This window comes from Myxine glutinosa, chromosome 3 (genome assembly GCF_964187855.1).
Source record: "Myxine glutinosa chromosome 3, kmMyxGlut1.1, whole genome shotgun sequence".
In the NCBI taxonomy this organism is placed as follows: domain Eukaryota; kingdom Metazoa; phylum Chordata; class Myxini; order Myxiniformes; family Myxinidae; genus Myxine; species Myxine glutinosa.
Genome location: NC_136263.1, coordinates 19,466,533 through 19,481,596, shown reverse-complemented (window position 1 = coordinate 19,481,596; position 15,064 = coordinate 19,466,533). Strand labels below are relative to the sequence as shown.

At 42.7% G+C, this 15,064-nt stretch overlaps 2 protein-coding genes across 10 annotated transcripts in view; one reads left to right on the top strand and one right to left on the bottom strand.

Moving 5' to 3' along the window:
- LOC137423797 (uncharacterized) overlaps positions 1-9,137 on the top strand; it is a 79,685-nt gene extending 70,548 nt beyond the window's left edge. For 7 of the 8 annotated variants that reach the window (XM_078773738.1, XM_068111308.2, XM_068111311.2 and 4 more), the window contains 4 exons: positions 2,087-2,131; positions 3,021-3,113; positions 4,926-4,961; positions 8,559-8,763. In XM_078773738.1, coding sequence (XP_078629864.1) covers positions 2,087-2,131; positions 3,021-3,113; positions 4,926-4,961; positions 8,559-8,623 — 239 coding nt within the window. In that variant the 3' untranslated portion in view covers positions 8,624-8,763. Of the gene's footprint in view, positions 1-2,086; positions 2,132-3,020; positions 3,114-4,925; positions 4,962-8,558 lie in introns of all 8 variants that reach the window. The other variant, XM_078773737.1, reaches the window with a different exon arrangement.
- Positions 9,138-10,413: 1,276 nt separating this feature from the next.
- The window catches only part of LOC137424268 (ARF GTPase-activating protein GIT1), a 117,656-nt gene continuing 113,005 nt past the window's right edge, over positions 10,414-15,064 (bottom strand). For both annotated transcript variants that reach the window (XM_078773734.1, XM_078773735.1), the window contains one exon: positions 10,414-13,556. In XM_078773734.1, coding sequence (XP_078629860.1) covers positions 13,479-13,556 — 78 coding nt within the window. In that variant the 3' untranslated portion in view covers positions 10,414-13,478. The remainder of the gene's footprint in view (positions 13,557-15,064) is intronic.

Genomic DNA, 15,064 nt, shown 5'->3' with positions numbered 1-15,064 from the left:
GACATTCATTGAGACAGGTGTACGAGTTTCAGCATGTTTTCTCTGGTGGTGTTTTTTGCGTACAAGGTCAAAGCTCGTGGAAGACCTAGTTCACTGAACGGATCAAGACAACAGTAGAGAGAAGGGGAAGCCACCAACGAGAGGACAAAATAGAGGGAGACCTGGACAAACAGTGGGTGTGGGGAGGAATGAGGGGCAGGAAAGGACACATGGAGTGGACAACATGGATACACAGAAGGAAACACTCAGGAAGGAAAAACTGGAAATTTAGAAGGATGTGGGCTTAGGGGTTAACAGGGAAAGAAAATATGTAGTTTGCACCAGAAGGGTGCACACCAAATCGAGGAGAGGGGGAAGGGGCAAAGCATGGAAAGAGCAACGGGTACAAGACCAGAGAGCAGGCGGTAGAAGACAGAGACCACCCACCTGTTTGTGATAGGCCTGTAGATTCAGCTTCATCACAGGAGGTTCCAATGATCTTGAAGACCTTGGTTTCCACAGTGTCAAGCTGAACAAGGTGTGAGGCAAGGGCACCAGCCGAGAGGGGAGAACAGTTCACCACCATGCTGCGGATTGAGGTCTTGTAGGTGGATTGGAGTTCAGGTGTGCCAAGGCAGGACTTTGCACAACAGAGGATGCCCAGTTGGCGGCTGGCTTTGGAGGCCAACATTGAAATGTGGTTTGCCCAAAAAAATATCTTGGCTGATCGTAAGACCCAGGAGTTTGAGTGACTGAATCTCCACCAGCGGATTGTTAAGAAAGCAGATGGGCAGGGTTGCCAGACAATCAATTCGGAGAGAGAGATCGTGAGTGCGAGATTTGTCAGGACTGAGAGACGTATTCCAAGTGTTTGACCATCTTTTGACTCCATCAAGGTCTGAAGAGAGGAAAGAAGCCCGAGTCTGCCGGTCTGAAGGATGAGGGATATCACGGCAGTCGGTGGAGTCATCAGCAAGTAGATAAAGACGAAGATCAGGATAGATCATTGATGAAGATCAGGAAAAGGATTCAGCCCAGAACACTGCCTTGGGCCTTGACAAGGAAAGGAGATGAAAGGATTCCATTGAGTCACACATTGTATACGAGAGTAGAGGAAGTCAACATCCCAAGAGGGGAGTTGAATTTGGACACCATAGGCAGAGAATTTGGAGATTAAGGTGGGATGTCAGACTGTATCGAAAGCTCGAGATATGTCCAGAGAGACGGCCCTGATCTCATGTCTGACATTGAGGACCTCCATCCATTGTTGGGAGAGTAAAAGCAACTTGATCATATGAGATGAGGCTGTTGGAGCAAAGAAATGATTTCATATCAACTTCAATGATGGATTCCATGACCTTGCTGATGATTGGAAGCAAGCAGATAGGTCTTTAGTTGAGGGGATCAGTTTTTGCACCTCTTTTATGTAATGCAGCGATGTTGGTGGATTTCCAAGCAGATAGAAGAAGACCTAGGGGGATGAAAAGGGTAGAGAGGGGATGTGCAACAGCAGCAGAATAGATTTTTAGGACATATTAAGTGATGCCGTCCAGTCCAGTTGCGGAGTCAGAGTCGAGGGTTGTCAGAAACTTCACCTTCTCATGTGCAAACATCGGAGCAGTTGGGAAGGACAAGGACGGATGGGTATAGACAGTGAGGGGTTGGGGACACGAGAATTGGAAGCAAACACAATTGAGGCATTCGGCCTTACGAGCAGAGTCGGCTGTAATGCCATTTGAAGAGAGGGAATGGATGGAAGGGAAGCATACTTCAAAGACAGACTTAACAAGGTGTCACCAGGTTTTAGAGGAGAGAGACAAGTTGGAAAGTTCATTCTCAAGGTTGGACAGATGTTGTTTTCTTGGTCTCCTGAGAGTGGACACACTTGTGGAACGATCTAAGATTGCCTTCGGTTTGGTTTGCGTTCCAGGAAGAGTAGTAAGCAAGTTAACATCAACAGCAGGGTTGTTGTCTTGATCATCCAAAGGCTAATGCTCCGTTACCCTTATTATTCAGACATGTGTTTTTAGAGGAGGTTTATGCTTGCAGTGACACATGAATAGGATCATGAATAATTGTCATTCCTCCTTTCCACCATCCCATGCAGCCTATGCCAATGGTTACGCCAGACGCATGCCCTTCAGTCCACAAGGTATTGGTTCAACCTCGTTTATAATTGGGCAGAAGGAAGGGGAGGAGAAAGACGAGAGAGTTGAATCATATAACAACAATAGCTACGTCTAACACACTAAAAGTATCATCTAAAGGATGTTATCATGTTGCCAATTTTACATCCTAAAGTTATTCACTTAGTTGTCCTTTACACTAATCTTCTTACAATTTCAACGTTAACTTACGAGCGGCGTTCATAAAGTTCGAGGAAAGAGATACACAAGTCAAGAAATGCCAAATGTTTTCTTTTTCACTACGTAGCTAAATATAATCGGTAAGAAAAATATTTCTCACCTATCACATATATGTACACACGTTTTTTTTTGTATTTTTTTGTATACAGGAACGAGGCTCGTGAAAGCTAACATTTATCACACACACAAAAAAAATCAGACACACAAAACATATAATAAGGGGAGCCGTAGACAAGATGGGGAGAGAAGGGGAAGCACACAAACACAACATTTGAGAGCAGGGACATCAGGAGATCTGTGGGAGGGAGAGGGCTTGGGGGGAGGAGGCATGGGAAGGCGGGGGGGGGGGGGGGGGGGAGAGGTATAAAACACAAGGACACCAAGGACTTCCAGGAAAGAAGTTGGTATTTCAAAAAAGTGGATCTGGGGTGAAATTAGCAGGGGTAGAAAAGATCAAGGTTTTGGATGGGGGAAGATAAGAGATGGTGGTTGAATCACAAGTTGAGAAATTGTCCATATACAGTACCGTCATCATTTATCCATAGTTTAATGACCTAATTCAAGTCAAATTACACAGACGTCTCCTCGTGTCTGCAAGTTAAACGATGAGGAATTATTTAAGTGCGTACTCCTCACGTGGCTGGAAATGTAATCGGGTTTCTTGTTCATATGCAGGACCAGGTGCAAGGAAGCGATGCAGGAATGGTGGTGCTGGTGGTTTCGGCCGCCCAGTAGCCAATGGCTTCAGACCAGCTTCAGATCCATATGGTAAATAATAATAATAATAATAATAATAATAAAAATGATAAGCCAAACATCCTTACATTAAGAGAAGATACCGCACCAGGAGAGTAGATGCGGAAAATGTAAATTCTCCCTGTGTAGCCAATGTGGTGCGCATCCTCCAACACAAGAGCACATGCTCATCACAAGCCAAAACACACATTTACACCTCATCACTATAAGCCATCCATTGCTCCATTGCATGGGGTAAAGGGAAGAGGGAGGGTTATCCAAAACTTATTTTCTTAATAGACAAAAAGGTAAAAGTGAACGACACTCGAGTGCATACTCCACCAGGCTGAACACCTTTCGTTTTGTTTCCCACCGATACGCTGGATCTGCATCCATGCCATAATCAAAGTTTGCTCTTGTCACCTACCGAACGCATCCACACACTTTTGTCATAACTCGTCTGTAACTTTTTGAACTATCGTGCTGTATACATCTCAATGGTGAAGAATCATTTTGTAAAAATCTCAATGGTGAAGAATTACTAAACCAGCGTTACGCCTAGGTCCCCCGTCGGTGAAGTGATGTATGTTGACAAAGTGGAAAATGCAAGGCGGCCATCTTGGATTTTGACGTGGCGACCCAATTTTCAATAGGGTTCTTCCTTATGCCGAGATACACTCACACACCAGATTAGAAGTTGGTACTTCGCTTATTTTTCAAGATATTCCGCTCACAAGGTTCAGACATACATGGCAGCGGCCATCTTGGATTTTTACATGAGTTGCACCCACACACCAACTTTGAATGCGGTCCTTCGCTTATGCACGCACGTACGTACGCACGTCCGCACGGACGGGAAAACCATAGTCCCCCTTTCGCTGCGACGGGTGACAAAAAATAAAAATATTCTCGTATCCGGATCTTCACCAAAATCTAATCAATTCGTTTGTGGCAGACACCCAACCTGTCCATCAGGTTTCATCCGAATCCGTCGACAACTTTTTGAGCTATCCTGCTCACAGACAGGCAGACAAATACAGACGTGAAAACATAACTTCCGTCCACCTTCGGTGGCGGGGGTAATCAAGTCTTCACTGGAGGGGACACAATATATACGAATATTAAAAATATTAATATAAGGTGTTACTATTAATAGAAGAATATTAAAAATCTTCCCAGTGTCTGAGGGAAGCGGTTCATTTTGGCATTAATATCAAATAGGCAAAGCCGACAAACGAACAAAACCCTTTAGAATTACCCTCCAGATATTCTTGATTGAGAGCTTGATATTCCAGAAAATGCAGGAAAGACATGTGATGTTGGGGCACCACCCCATCAGGGAGAGCAGTACTCCATTGAGATCCAGGCCTTGTACACCAGGTCGTTTTGCAATGATAGGTTTCATGATCGCTTCAAAGTGATTGCTTTTCCTGCCTGTAGGATACTTTCTCTCTGTGTCTGCCTGCCTCTCTCTTTCTGTCTCTCTCTGTGTCTCTGCCTCTCTCTGTGTCTGTCTGTGTCTGTCTGTCTCTGCCTCTCTCTGTGTCTGTCTGTCTCTGCCTCTCTGTGTGTGTGTGTGTGTGTGTGTGTGTGTGTGTGTCTTTCTCTCTTTGTCTTTCTCTTTCTTTTTCTCTTTCTCTTTCTCTTTTTCTCTTTCTCTCATCATCAGCATGCAACCAAGCAACCACAATGGTGATTGAGGACTACCAAAACCCGCAATGCAACATTCAAAATGGCTCACATATTTCTCTATTATGCTTTCTGATCCGGTTGTGTTATACTTGAACTTCTGATACTCTATAAATTTCTCAGATTGCTCATTATGAAACATCTCCATTTCCACAGGGGCTGGCAGAGGGAAGAATGGTGCTCCATGCATGGGTGAGTGGAAGGAAATGTGAAATTCAACACAAGACTATTCAACAAATTACACTTAAAATTTTAAAATTGCGAATTTCATTATTATGGTGGTGCTGGCAGGATGGCCAAGACTTAGAGGTACACACAATCGCCTCTAAACCGTCAAGCCTGGGTTGGAAACTCGGCCCAGCTACAAACTGTCGTCCTGGTGTTTCACAGGCTGGGCGAGGCATCATTGGGTGTGCTGTCCCTCATACAGAGTTAAGTCGGGTGTCCCCTCTGCCGGCATTAGTTGGTGGACATTAAAGATCCCAAGATGTCATTCGTGAAAAGGATGCGAGCTATCGCCGACACCGTTAAATTACAAATTCCTGCCCTAACCTACAGAAGGCACAGCCAACCAACCTCAGCCAATGATGCTAGAAGAAGAAGAATTGTTATGCCTCAGAAAAAAAAAATGTAGTGCGTACGAGCGTGAATTCATGGGATTGGTTTGGATATGTTGATGAGATGCCAGTGGGATACACAAACAGGCAGAAGAACCAGTGACCTCAAAGGTCTGGATGATCAGCTGACACAAACACAAACCACGTGCACGTGTTCACAAGGATAATCTGTCGTAGCTTTGGTGTTAATATGAAAATACATGATAGAGGTGAGATGGCAGGTTATGGGCGAGTGGCACTGGAATTATCGACCACCCATAATTAATCACATCTTGATCGGTGTCTCATTCCGATACCGATACGTCTCACGGATCATTACTCAACCATTTCATGTATTCATTCTGTAAACAGAGGAGGAATAGACAAAGGACTTATTGCTATTTATCTAAAATGGCAAAAGGCCGAGGCAAGCGTGATTGAGAGTGAGAGAAGGTCGACGTAGGAAAGAAAGAAGATTGTGAGGAAAGAGGTGCAAGAGGGGAGGAAAGGTATTTTTTTCAAATAACTCACAATTTTCTCTAAAAATAAGTTGAAATTGACAAAAGTATTTGGCCTCCACAATTCTTTAATTCACTGTTAATATTACAGAACCTTTGTTTTTTATTCAGAAGTTAATATATCCTTTTAAATCAGAAAATAAAAAGAAATGGCATTGACAAAATTATTGAGACCCTGGACTTAATATTTGGTAGCACAGACTTTGTACAAAATAACTACAGTCAAGCGCTTCCTATAGCCATGAATGAGCTTCCTACACCTCTCTACTGGCAGTTTGGCCCACTATTCTTGTGCAACCTGCTCCAGTTCTCCCAGATTTGAAAGGTGCCTTCTCCCAACTGCTGTTTTCAGATCTCCTCACAAGTGTTCAATGGGATTTAGATCTGGACTCATTGCTGGCAACTTCAGAACAGTCCAGCGTTTTGTCTTGAACCATTCCTGGGTGCTTTTTGAAATGTGTTTGGTGTCATTGACCTGCTGCAAGACCCATGACCTTCGACAGAGACCCAGCTTTCTGACACTGGGTTGAACATTGCGCTCCAAAATGCCTTGGTAATCTCCTGATTTCATGATGCCATGCACACATTCAAGGCATCCAGTGCCAGAGGCAGCACAGCAACCCCAAAACATCACTGAACCTCCTCCATGTTTGACTGTAGGGAAGGTGTTTTTTTTCTTTGAAGGCTTCATTTTGATTTCTGTAAACATAGAGACGGCGTGCTTCACCAAAAAGCTCTAATTTGGTCTCATCTGTCCACAAGACATTCTCCCAGAAGGATTTTGGCTTGTTCAGGTGTGTTTTGGCAAACTCCAGTTGGGCTTTCTTATGTCTCTCTCTCTCTCAGCAGTGGGGACCTCCTGGGTCTCCTACAGTAGAACCCCCTTTCCATTTGAACAATCCTTCGCTGCAATCTTCGATCAAGTTTTCTCTTGCGGCCACGTTCATGGAGGTTGGCTACAGTGCCATGGGCCTTAAACTTCCTGATAACATTGCGTACGGTGGACACAGAAACATCATGGTCTCTGGAGATGGACATGTAGCCTTGAGATTGTCCATGCTTGGCTACAATCTTGTCTGACCTCCTCAGACAATTCTCTGGTTTGCTTTTTCTCCTCAGTTTTCTTTTCTCCTCAGACAATGCTCAATGCGGTACACACAGTGACACAAAACAGCAGAATGACTCCTTTTCTCCATTCAAACTGGTTGAATGAATGATTTTTATATTGCAGGCACCTGCCACTCGCCACAGGTGAGTTCAATTCCAAAGTAAATGAGAATCACCTGCTTTCAATCTAATTATTTCTAACAACTTCTAAAAGGTGCCAATAATATTGTCCGGGCCATTTTAAGATTTCTGTGTGGAATAAGCTAAGATTTAGTCATTTTTTCAGCTTTTTATGCCTCCGCCGACAAAGTCGCTGGAGGCACTATGTTTTCGGGTTGTCCGTCCTTCCGTACGGGCTAAACCTCGTTTTTCTCAGCAACCATATGCACGAGTGAGACAAAACTTTCAGGGTAGGAGTGACACCCATGCAGAATGTTTTTATGATAATTGTGATGGCATATGTCACGTGGTATGGCAGCCATTTTGGATTAAAAACAAATAATAAAAACGTATTTCTCAGAAACCACTGAATGGGAAAAATTTGAAACTTGGCACATTGTCAAATACTCCCAATGGGGAACAAAAGCATGATAATGATGACATTATCAGTGAAGTGGCATACCAGCCAAAAATGTTTTAATCGAATTCCTTATCCTAAAAATCTGAAATTGCATGCACATGATCTATGACCCTTTTGTATTGAAATATTAAATTTATGACATCATAGGTCACATGGTTTGGCAGCCATTTTGGATTGAAGGAAAATAGAAAATAATTATATCTCTGAAACCGCTCACCCTAGTGATGCGAAATTTTACAAATATCTAACAGCACTGTTGCATATAGTTTGAAAATGATGTCATAGGTCACGTGGTTTGGCAGCCATCTTGGATAGAAAAACGAACCATATCCGATCAACACAAAACTTCACAAACGTGATCCACTACCCTTACATATGCAGAGTGATGGCATCTACCCGTTGTGGGACTATGCGGAGGCATACATTGTTTTAGTTTTGTTTTGTTCCACTGCAAACCAAAGAAATATATTTGTGGATACCAAAATATTTTTTAATTTCAACAATTTTCTGGAAGAAATGGTGCATTATTTGAAAAAAAGTGCAAAGGTGCCAATATTTTTGGCCACGACTGTACATGTATGCGGCACAAGGTGAGGCTGTTGGAAGAAAGGGTTAGAATTCCATCATTTTGCACAGCCACATGATAAACAAGATGGGGACTTTCTTCCGTCACTACACTAAAAATTAAGGATTTGTTTATGACGTGCAATTATTCAAAATACTACATCAGTTCTGCAAAGAGTTTCATACCGAGACATAACAGAACAGTGGAGAGGAGAACACAGCAACATCAGCTTAGACCGGTGAAGCGACCACACCTTCGAGGAAGGGCAGTTCAAACAAAAGGACTGGGAATTTAAGCAAGAACCCATAAATGAATAATGAAAAAGTAGAAAAACAATAGTGAAAAGCATTTTGTGAAGTGTTGGTGCGAACGACCTTTTATGTTTTTGATCCTCCACTTCCTATACCACTACCCCTGTCAAAGGCCCCGGATGCGGTGCAGCCAACGGCCCGGTTCCAGGAGGAATGAAAGGTTACGGCAAAAAGTGAGGAGGCAACCAGCGTGACTGAGCCGGAGGCAGACACTAAAGGAGCTGGAAATGGGGGACTCAAGGACCGCAGCAGGTGTAGGAATTGAAGTAATAACTGGAGAGTTTGGAGAGACACGCAAATGAGTTAATCATCACTTCTCACAATGACCCAGCCCAATGTTTCTCATCTATTTCTATGACAGTTTTCTGCATTTTTTATATATATAAATATATATATATAAACGTTTAAAAAAAACATATTTCTGAAAATGAAGAGGGAAAATGGAGAGAAGAACAGCAGGAGATAGACGTTGACAATGAGGAATGTCTCTCGGTGCTTTTAATCCCATGGTGCTGTCAATCTCCTCTCAATCTGCTCTCTATTATACTTCCTGCTCTCTGCCAATCCTCTGCCTTGCTGCCCTGCTGTCGTCACAATAAAAGTATGTAGAATGCTCTGGACTTGCTGTTTATAATATCTAAATGCAAAAATTAATTCCCCATTTGTCAAAATAAATTCAAGGGCAAATTTCCTTTTGCAATTTCATTCTTTTTCTGCAGAATTAACAGGAGTGATTGTCGTCCTTCGAAACAGTGACTAAGCTTCTTGTTAACGAGGAAAGAAAGAAACCTGGTGACGAAGGTTGTTAAACTTCTAAGTGATCAGAGATCGAGACACAGAACCATCGTTACGGTGACATCATTACCCCAGTTGCACAGAGACAAAGGCATGACCTCATGGAGGAACTGCTCATTGGTTGCCCACAGGTTTTGGGTATTACAAGCAGATCGGCCTTGTGGTCTGGTGGGATAGCTTACAGGTTCATGCTCTCCTCCGAGCTGTTTAGCCTGGGTTCGAATCGCGATAGCTATAAACAGTCACCTTGGTGTTTCACGTGCAGGGTGAGGCACTGATGTGTGTGGTGTCCACACCATCTTGCGAATGTTAAACCGGAGGATGTGTGTGCCAGCACCAGTTTTGGACGTTCCACGGGGTCTTTTGCGATGAGTACGCGAGATATCACCAACAACCTGAACGAAATACCAATTCCTGCTACTTTTGTCTGAATGTCAGGCCTGGCCAGTCAATTCGTTAAAGATATGGGCCACAATCATTTCCCCCACATTTTGTATCCCACAGGTACGTGAGATCTGGATTCGGACCTGAACCAAAATCGAATTGGCTTGTTGTCGTCTAACCAACTCATCCAACAAGTTTGGTCATAACTCGTTCACAACGTTTTGAAACATCATCCTCTATATTGCTTTTGGTCCCATCTCTCTATGGTGACAAATCACTTAAGTTCTCAGAACCAGAACTTCACCAAAATCGAATGAATTCGTCCTCGTCACACACTCAAACTGAACCAAATTTCATCCAAATCCAACCATAACGTTTTGAGGTATCCTGCTCACAGACAGGGGTGAAATCACAACCTCTGTCCATCTTTGGTGGTAAAGTTAACAATTGTGGGCCGACAATGCGTTAAAGAGGAGGTACATGTATGCATACCTGGCTTGGCGAAGCATGTGGGGATAACCTTGACACGTATTGGGTCACACGTTAAGGTGCTTTGGGAAGGAAACCATGGACATATAAGGTCATTAAGGTTCACAAGCATCACCAAAAATTGGTTGGGTATGAGATACACAAAGCTGATGACCACATATCCCCCAATAAAAAAAATCCCACACCAAAAATAAATAAATAAATCCCACACCAAAAATAAATAAATAAATCCCACACCACCAGTACAAGAAGGATAAACAATGGACAAGGTTACCAACATTAATGATACAAGTACAATGCATGGACAATTAAATTTATTGCATTAAAATTGTGGAAAAGAAAACAAATGAACATCTTATGCATGTCTTTTTGAAGGAGTAATTCTCTTTTTAACCAATACAGTATATCAATGGCGCATACATCATGAACAAATGCAGATTTAAATACCACAGGAACATTATATGTAGGGTGTTCAAGTCTGTTTTGTATCGATCGATAACTCTTGGTGATCGTAACGAGGAAGGTGAAACTTTTAGCAGCGACACATTACAAGGCCAAGTCACTCTGATGTTCAAACGAGTTGCGGTCTTTTCTCTACGACCAAAGGCTTGACCGTTGGTTGAGATTTCTTTTGAAAACGATTTAATATTCTTCAACCAATCGATTCTAGAAGTTATACGATCCAGAGTACACATTAAAAAGCCAAATTAAACAAAAGTTGTTAAATAGTGCCTTTAACCTATTTCATTGGCTACGACAGCGACGAACCCTCAGTGGTCTCTCTTGATAAGTCCCTTTTTGGCACACATTCAGCAAGCGGTCCCACGGTAACTTAAACCAAAAGTTTAATGGGAGGATTCAAAATGGTGTTGCCATGCAGATATTATTTCTTCACCCTACGAACGAAAATGGTTACTCTGCCATAATGGGGGTCATGCCACAAAGTCGTTTCAATTCAAAACGCTCTTGCCTTCTCCGTCACATTTGGTCATCAGCAACAGCAAGAAGTCCTTTGGCACACTCACTGAACCACCCACAAGGTCCAATGAGGTCCTTCGACCCGGTGCATTGTACCAAGCAGCACCTTCGTCGTGTTGCTCACTGCAATATTTTGAGATGATGCACCCACAAGGAAGTCAAACAGCTCTCCTCGTAAGTCACCAAGCAGCCTGTGTGTAGCGGCTTGCACAATCATGCTTGTAACACTCACTGCGCTGTCCTATTGGGCCATTGTAACAGTTGCTGATGGAGTGCATACTTGTTACATGGGAAGACAAAGTAGCGGTTTTTGTGGGTGGCCCTCCTTGGAGAGCAATTGGGTCAAACATAATCGACGGCATTGTGCTGTGGCGAACACCAGAGCATTCCAAAACATTGGGCAGGGACCACCAAGGTCTGTGCGTGATGAAACGTTACATTTGCAGGTTGGTAGCCTCTAGGCCTCCTCCATGTCACGACGACCTGAAACTGTGGCCTTCAACCGTTCGCATGTGAGGCTTCCATGCCATGTGCTTAAAAGGCAGAGAAAGATGTGGCACCAGTTACATCACGCAACTCCACTACACGGACGAGGTGGGGAAGCATTCCATTCATGGTATCAATGACGTGCAAGCATTTACAAAATTGTGCACATCCTTTCATTTAGCCTCCCGACAGGTGTGCAAAACATTTTTTTTTCTATACTCTGCGATTCACAAACATTTTGATGAATTTCAACATTATAAGCACGTTTGTGAAATATCCAGGATCGAAATTCATCAATACAATTTATCTTCTAAGAAATACACAAGTTCCACGTACATTTGTTCATCTCGATTTCAACCCGACACAGCTTCATCTCATACATTCACATTTACCCACAAGACTCGTTTCACTTCGGGCGGCACCGGTGCCCAAATTAGGAGGTCTGAGGATATTGCACCATTTTTGAGGTCTGGATGTCTAATTGTTGCAAAGCCGAATAAATGCTTTACTCGTTTTTGAAGCATGTACAACTTAGGCAGTCCATGGAGCTAAAATTGCTGCCTTTGAACTTGGTCAGAAGCAAGAGTACCAAGGATTGTGGATTGGATGTATAGCTGGAAGTCTTGTAGGAAGATGGTTCATGAATGGCGCAAGAGGAGTTCCATTCTGTGTGGATCGGAAAGGACTTGGCTCATTTTATTGGCCTTGGAATTGGTGTCCAAGACTCTCCCCAATACGAGCACATCTCGAGTACAGCTGCAGGGCTTCCTGGGTTGTCAGCAGAAATGTCAGTTGTGTTTCAATCTCTTCTCATCTATTCTTAGGACTACAGTTCCACTCCTTAATCATTCATCCCTCAAATCCAACATCATTCTTCTACCTCCCTGGCTCTCCGAGTGACCACGCGGCATTACCTCGACCTAACTCGCACGTTCACATGTGATCTCTCATGTTTCATGATCAGGACCGACATCAAATCATCTGTACAACCTAATTGGATGCTTTCAATGTCTGCTCCTTTTTATTTTCAACCTTTTGCTAATATATAAACTTTCAAGGTTCTCGATTAACCTCAACAATTGCATCCAAAACCTACGTACCTGCCCCCCCCCCCCACCCCCAACCCTCCCACCAGCACATGTGCATCTTACAAGAAGATCGTCGTTAGTGTTGAAAGTGTCTGTACAGCACAACAAAAGGAAGTGGGAAGAGTGCACAGATTAAGAAACACAAAATGGACAAGTCCCTGGAGCAGAGAGGAGATTAGACTCTCGAAAGATGGGTGAGCTATGCAGGTGATTCCTTATTAGCTGTGACACTGTCTTAAAAAAAGAAAGAAAAAAAAACCCCTGTGCATGCGCCTGATCTTTCCACCTAGTCCAACGCTGGAATGGTGGTGTGGCGTGAAAAAAAAAAAATCAAGCTAAAACTCCCAAACTTTGAATTTAGTTGTACATCGTCATGCAGCTCCTTGCAAATGCTGAGAGTTTACTTATTTGTTTTTTAGTGTTCAAATAGAAGGTCTGCTGATGCCGAATAAAAATAGTAAAATCAGTAACAGCAACAGTGGCTCATGGTTAAAACACTGATGAGACAGTCACATGGGAGGGGGGGGGGGGGGGGGGGAAGGGGGGAAGGGGTCGAATTTGAGCCTCACGAGTAGGAATTGAACCGTCGAGTTTGAACGAGGGCAAAAGCCACAGTAAGGGTCAACGGAAAACAATAATACAGCATAATGCTCATACCATACAGTACAATACAATACGACACCATATAATACAGAGGGACTCGGTTGGAGATATTAAATGTTAAACCAGTAACTTATGTTCCATAGCGTGCCCCTCTAGCCTTGGCCTGCCCCAAGCTCTTTTCCCAGGCGATCAAAAACCACGGCCTTGCTTCAGATGGCAGCTGCGTTGGTGGTGAAGGTGACAAGCTGGCGAGCGGCCTTCGCAATATCATATGCACACTGAATAACCTAGGGTGAAACGAGGACAAAGGGTTCAAGGGAGATAGTAACAGTCAAACTCAATGGTGTATGACAAAGCACTGATCATTTCAAATTATTTTAGGGCCAAGAAAATATTACTGGGTTTCATAAAGGAATATTATACAAACAAGAAGCACCCACTCCCTACTAGAATGGCCAGGGGGAGTGGGAGGAAGGTGGGGGTCATGGTATTATCTTCATGATTATTAATACCATAGCAGACAGAGTACCCACTCTATGGGCGATCTTATTCAAAGCGTGCAACACATTCAGCTGACACATCCCTCAATTTGGGCAGTGTATAGGCAACAAACCGCTGTCCTCGATCATTCCCGAAAATAAAAATGCGTGCTGCTTATGTGCATATATATAATACATTGTGGTCATATAGCTTGAATAATTCCAATTACACCCCCTCTGTCCTCGTTCTCCCAACCCCCCTGAAGGAAGAAAATTCCAAGATGGGCTAAAAAGAATTTTTTTCAAAACTTGATAAAATCAAATGAAACTTCAGGAAACACACCTCGAGGGTGTCCTGAGTAGTCCCTGAAAGTTTCAGCTTCCTTGGTTAAGTCCTCCCAGAGAGGTTGATGAAATGTCCAACTTGTAACTCACGGTACCTACTTTCCCTCAATCTAATATATAAAGAAAGTATGTTTCTTTGCGTGTTTGTTTGTTCATTCGTTCGTTCGTTCGTTTATGCATTCGGACCCTGCAGGAACCAGTGCAACCAGATAAAACTCCAGATAAAACAGATAATTGCCCTCTTCAAGCCTCGATCACATCTGGTGCTTATACACTGCCTGGGTTTTTTTCCCCCTGATAGCAATCAAGTAATATGTTGGCTATTGTGAAGACCCTATGTTAAGGTTGTAGTGATTTGTTGTAAACACAAATTTAATTATTACCCTGCTTACACATGCACCTGTTATTAAAAAGATTGCTTCATACAGTTTAATTATAACTTGACCGAGTATGTTGCTCATACACTGCCTGGGATTGTCGAGGGAGCGATTGAGTAATATGTTTTGTGTAGATCGTATGCCGAAGTTGTATTAAAAAAAAAAAAAAAAGCTTAAAAGAAGGGAAAGCGATTTAAGAGCATGTTGCAATGCCCAAGATTGGTAATTCAGACGAAACAACAAGGCCAATATTCCCCAATTTGTCATGTAGGAAATATTTTAATACAGTACATATTTCATTTAATTACCCCGGGCAATGCCAGGCACTTCAGCTAGTTATATATACATTCAAAGAAGATTTTCAAATTGACAGAAATGTTTCTTTTTTTCATCTTCAGAATCGTACAAAGATTTGAGAATCATCTCAGGAAGTTAAAACCAAACGTTATTCAGTATCAAAGTTATTTGTTGTAGAACCAATATATATATATATATATATAGGCTGGCATGGCTGGCAACCAATATATATATATATATATATATATATATATATATATATATATATATATATATATATATATTAAAAATCATGGG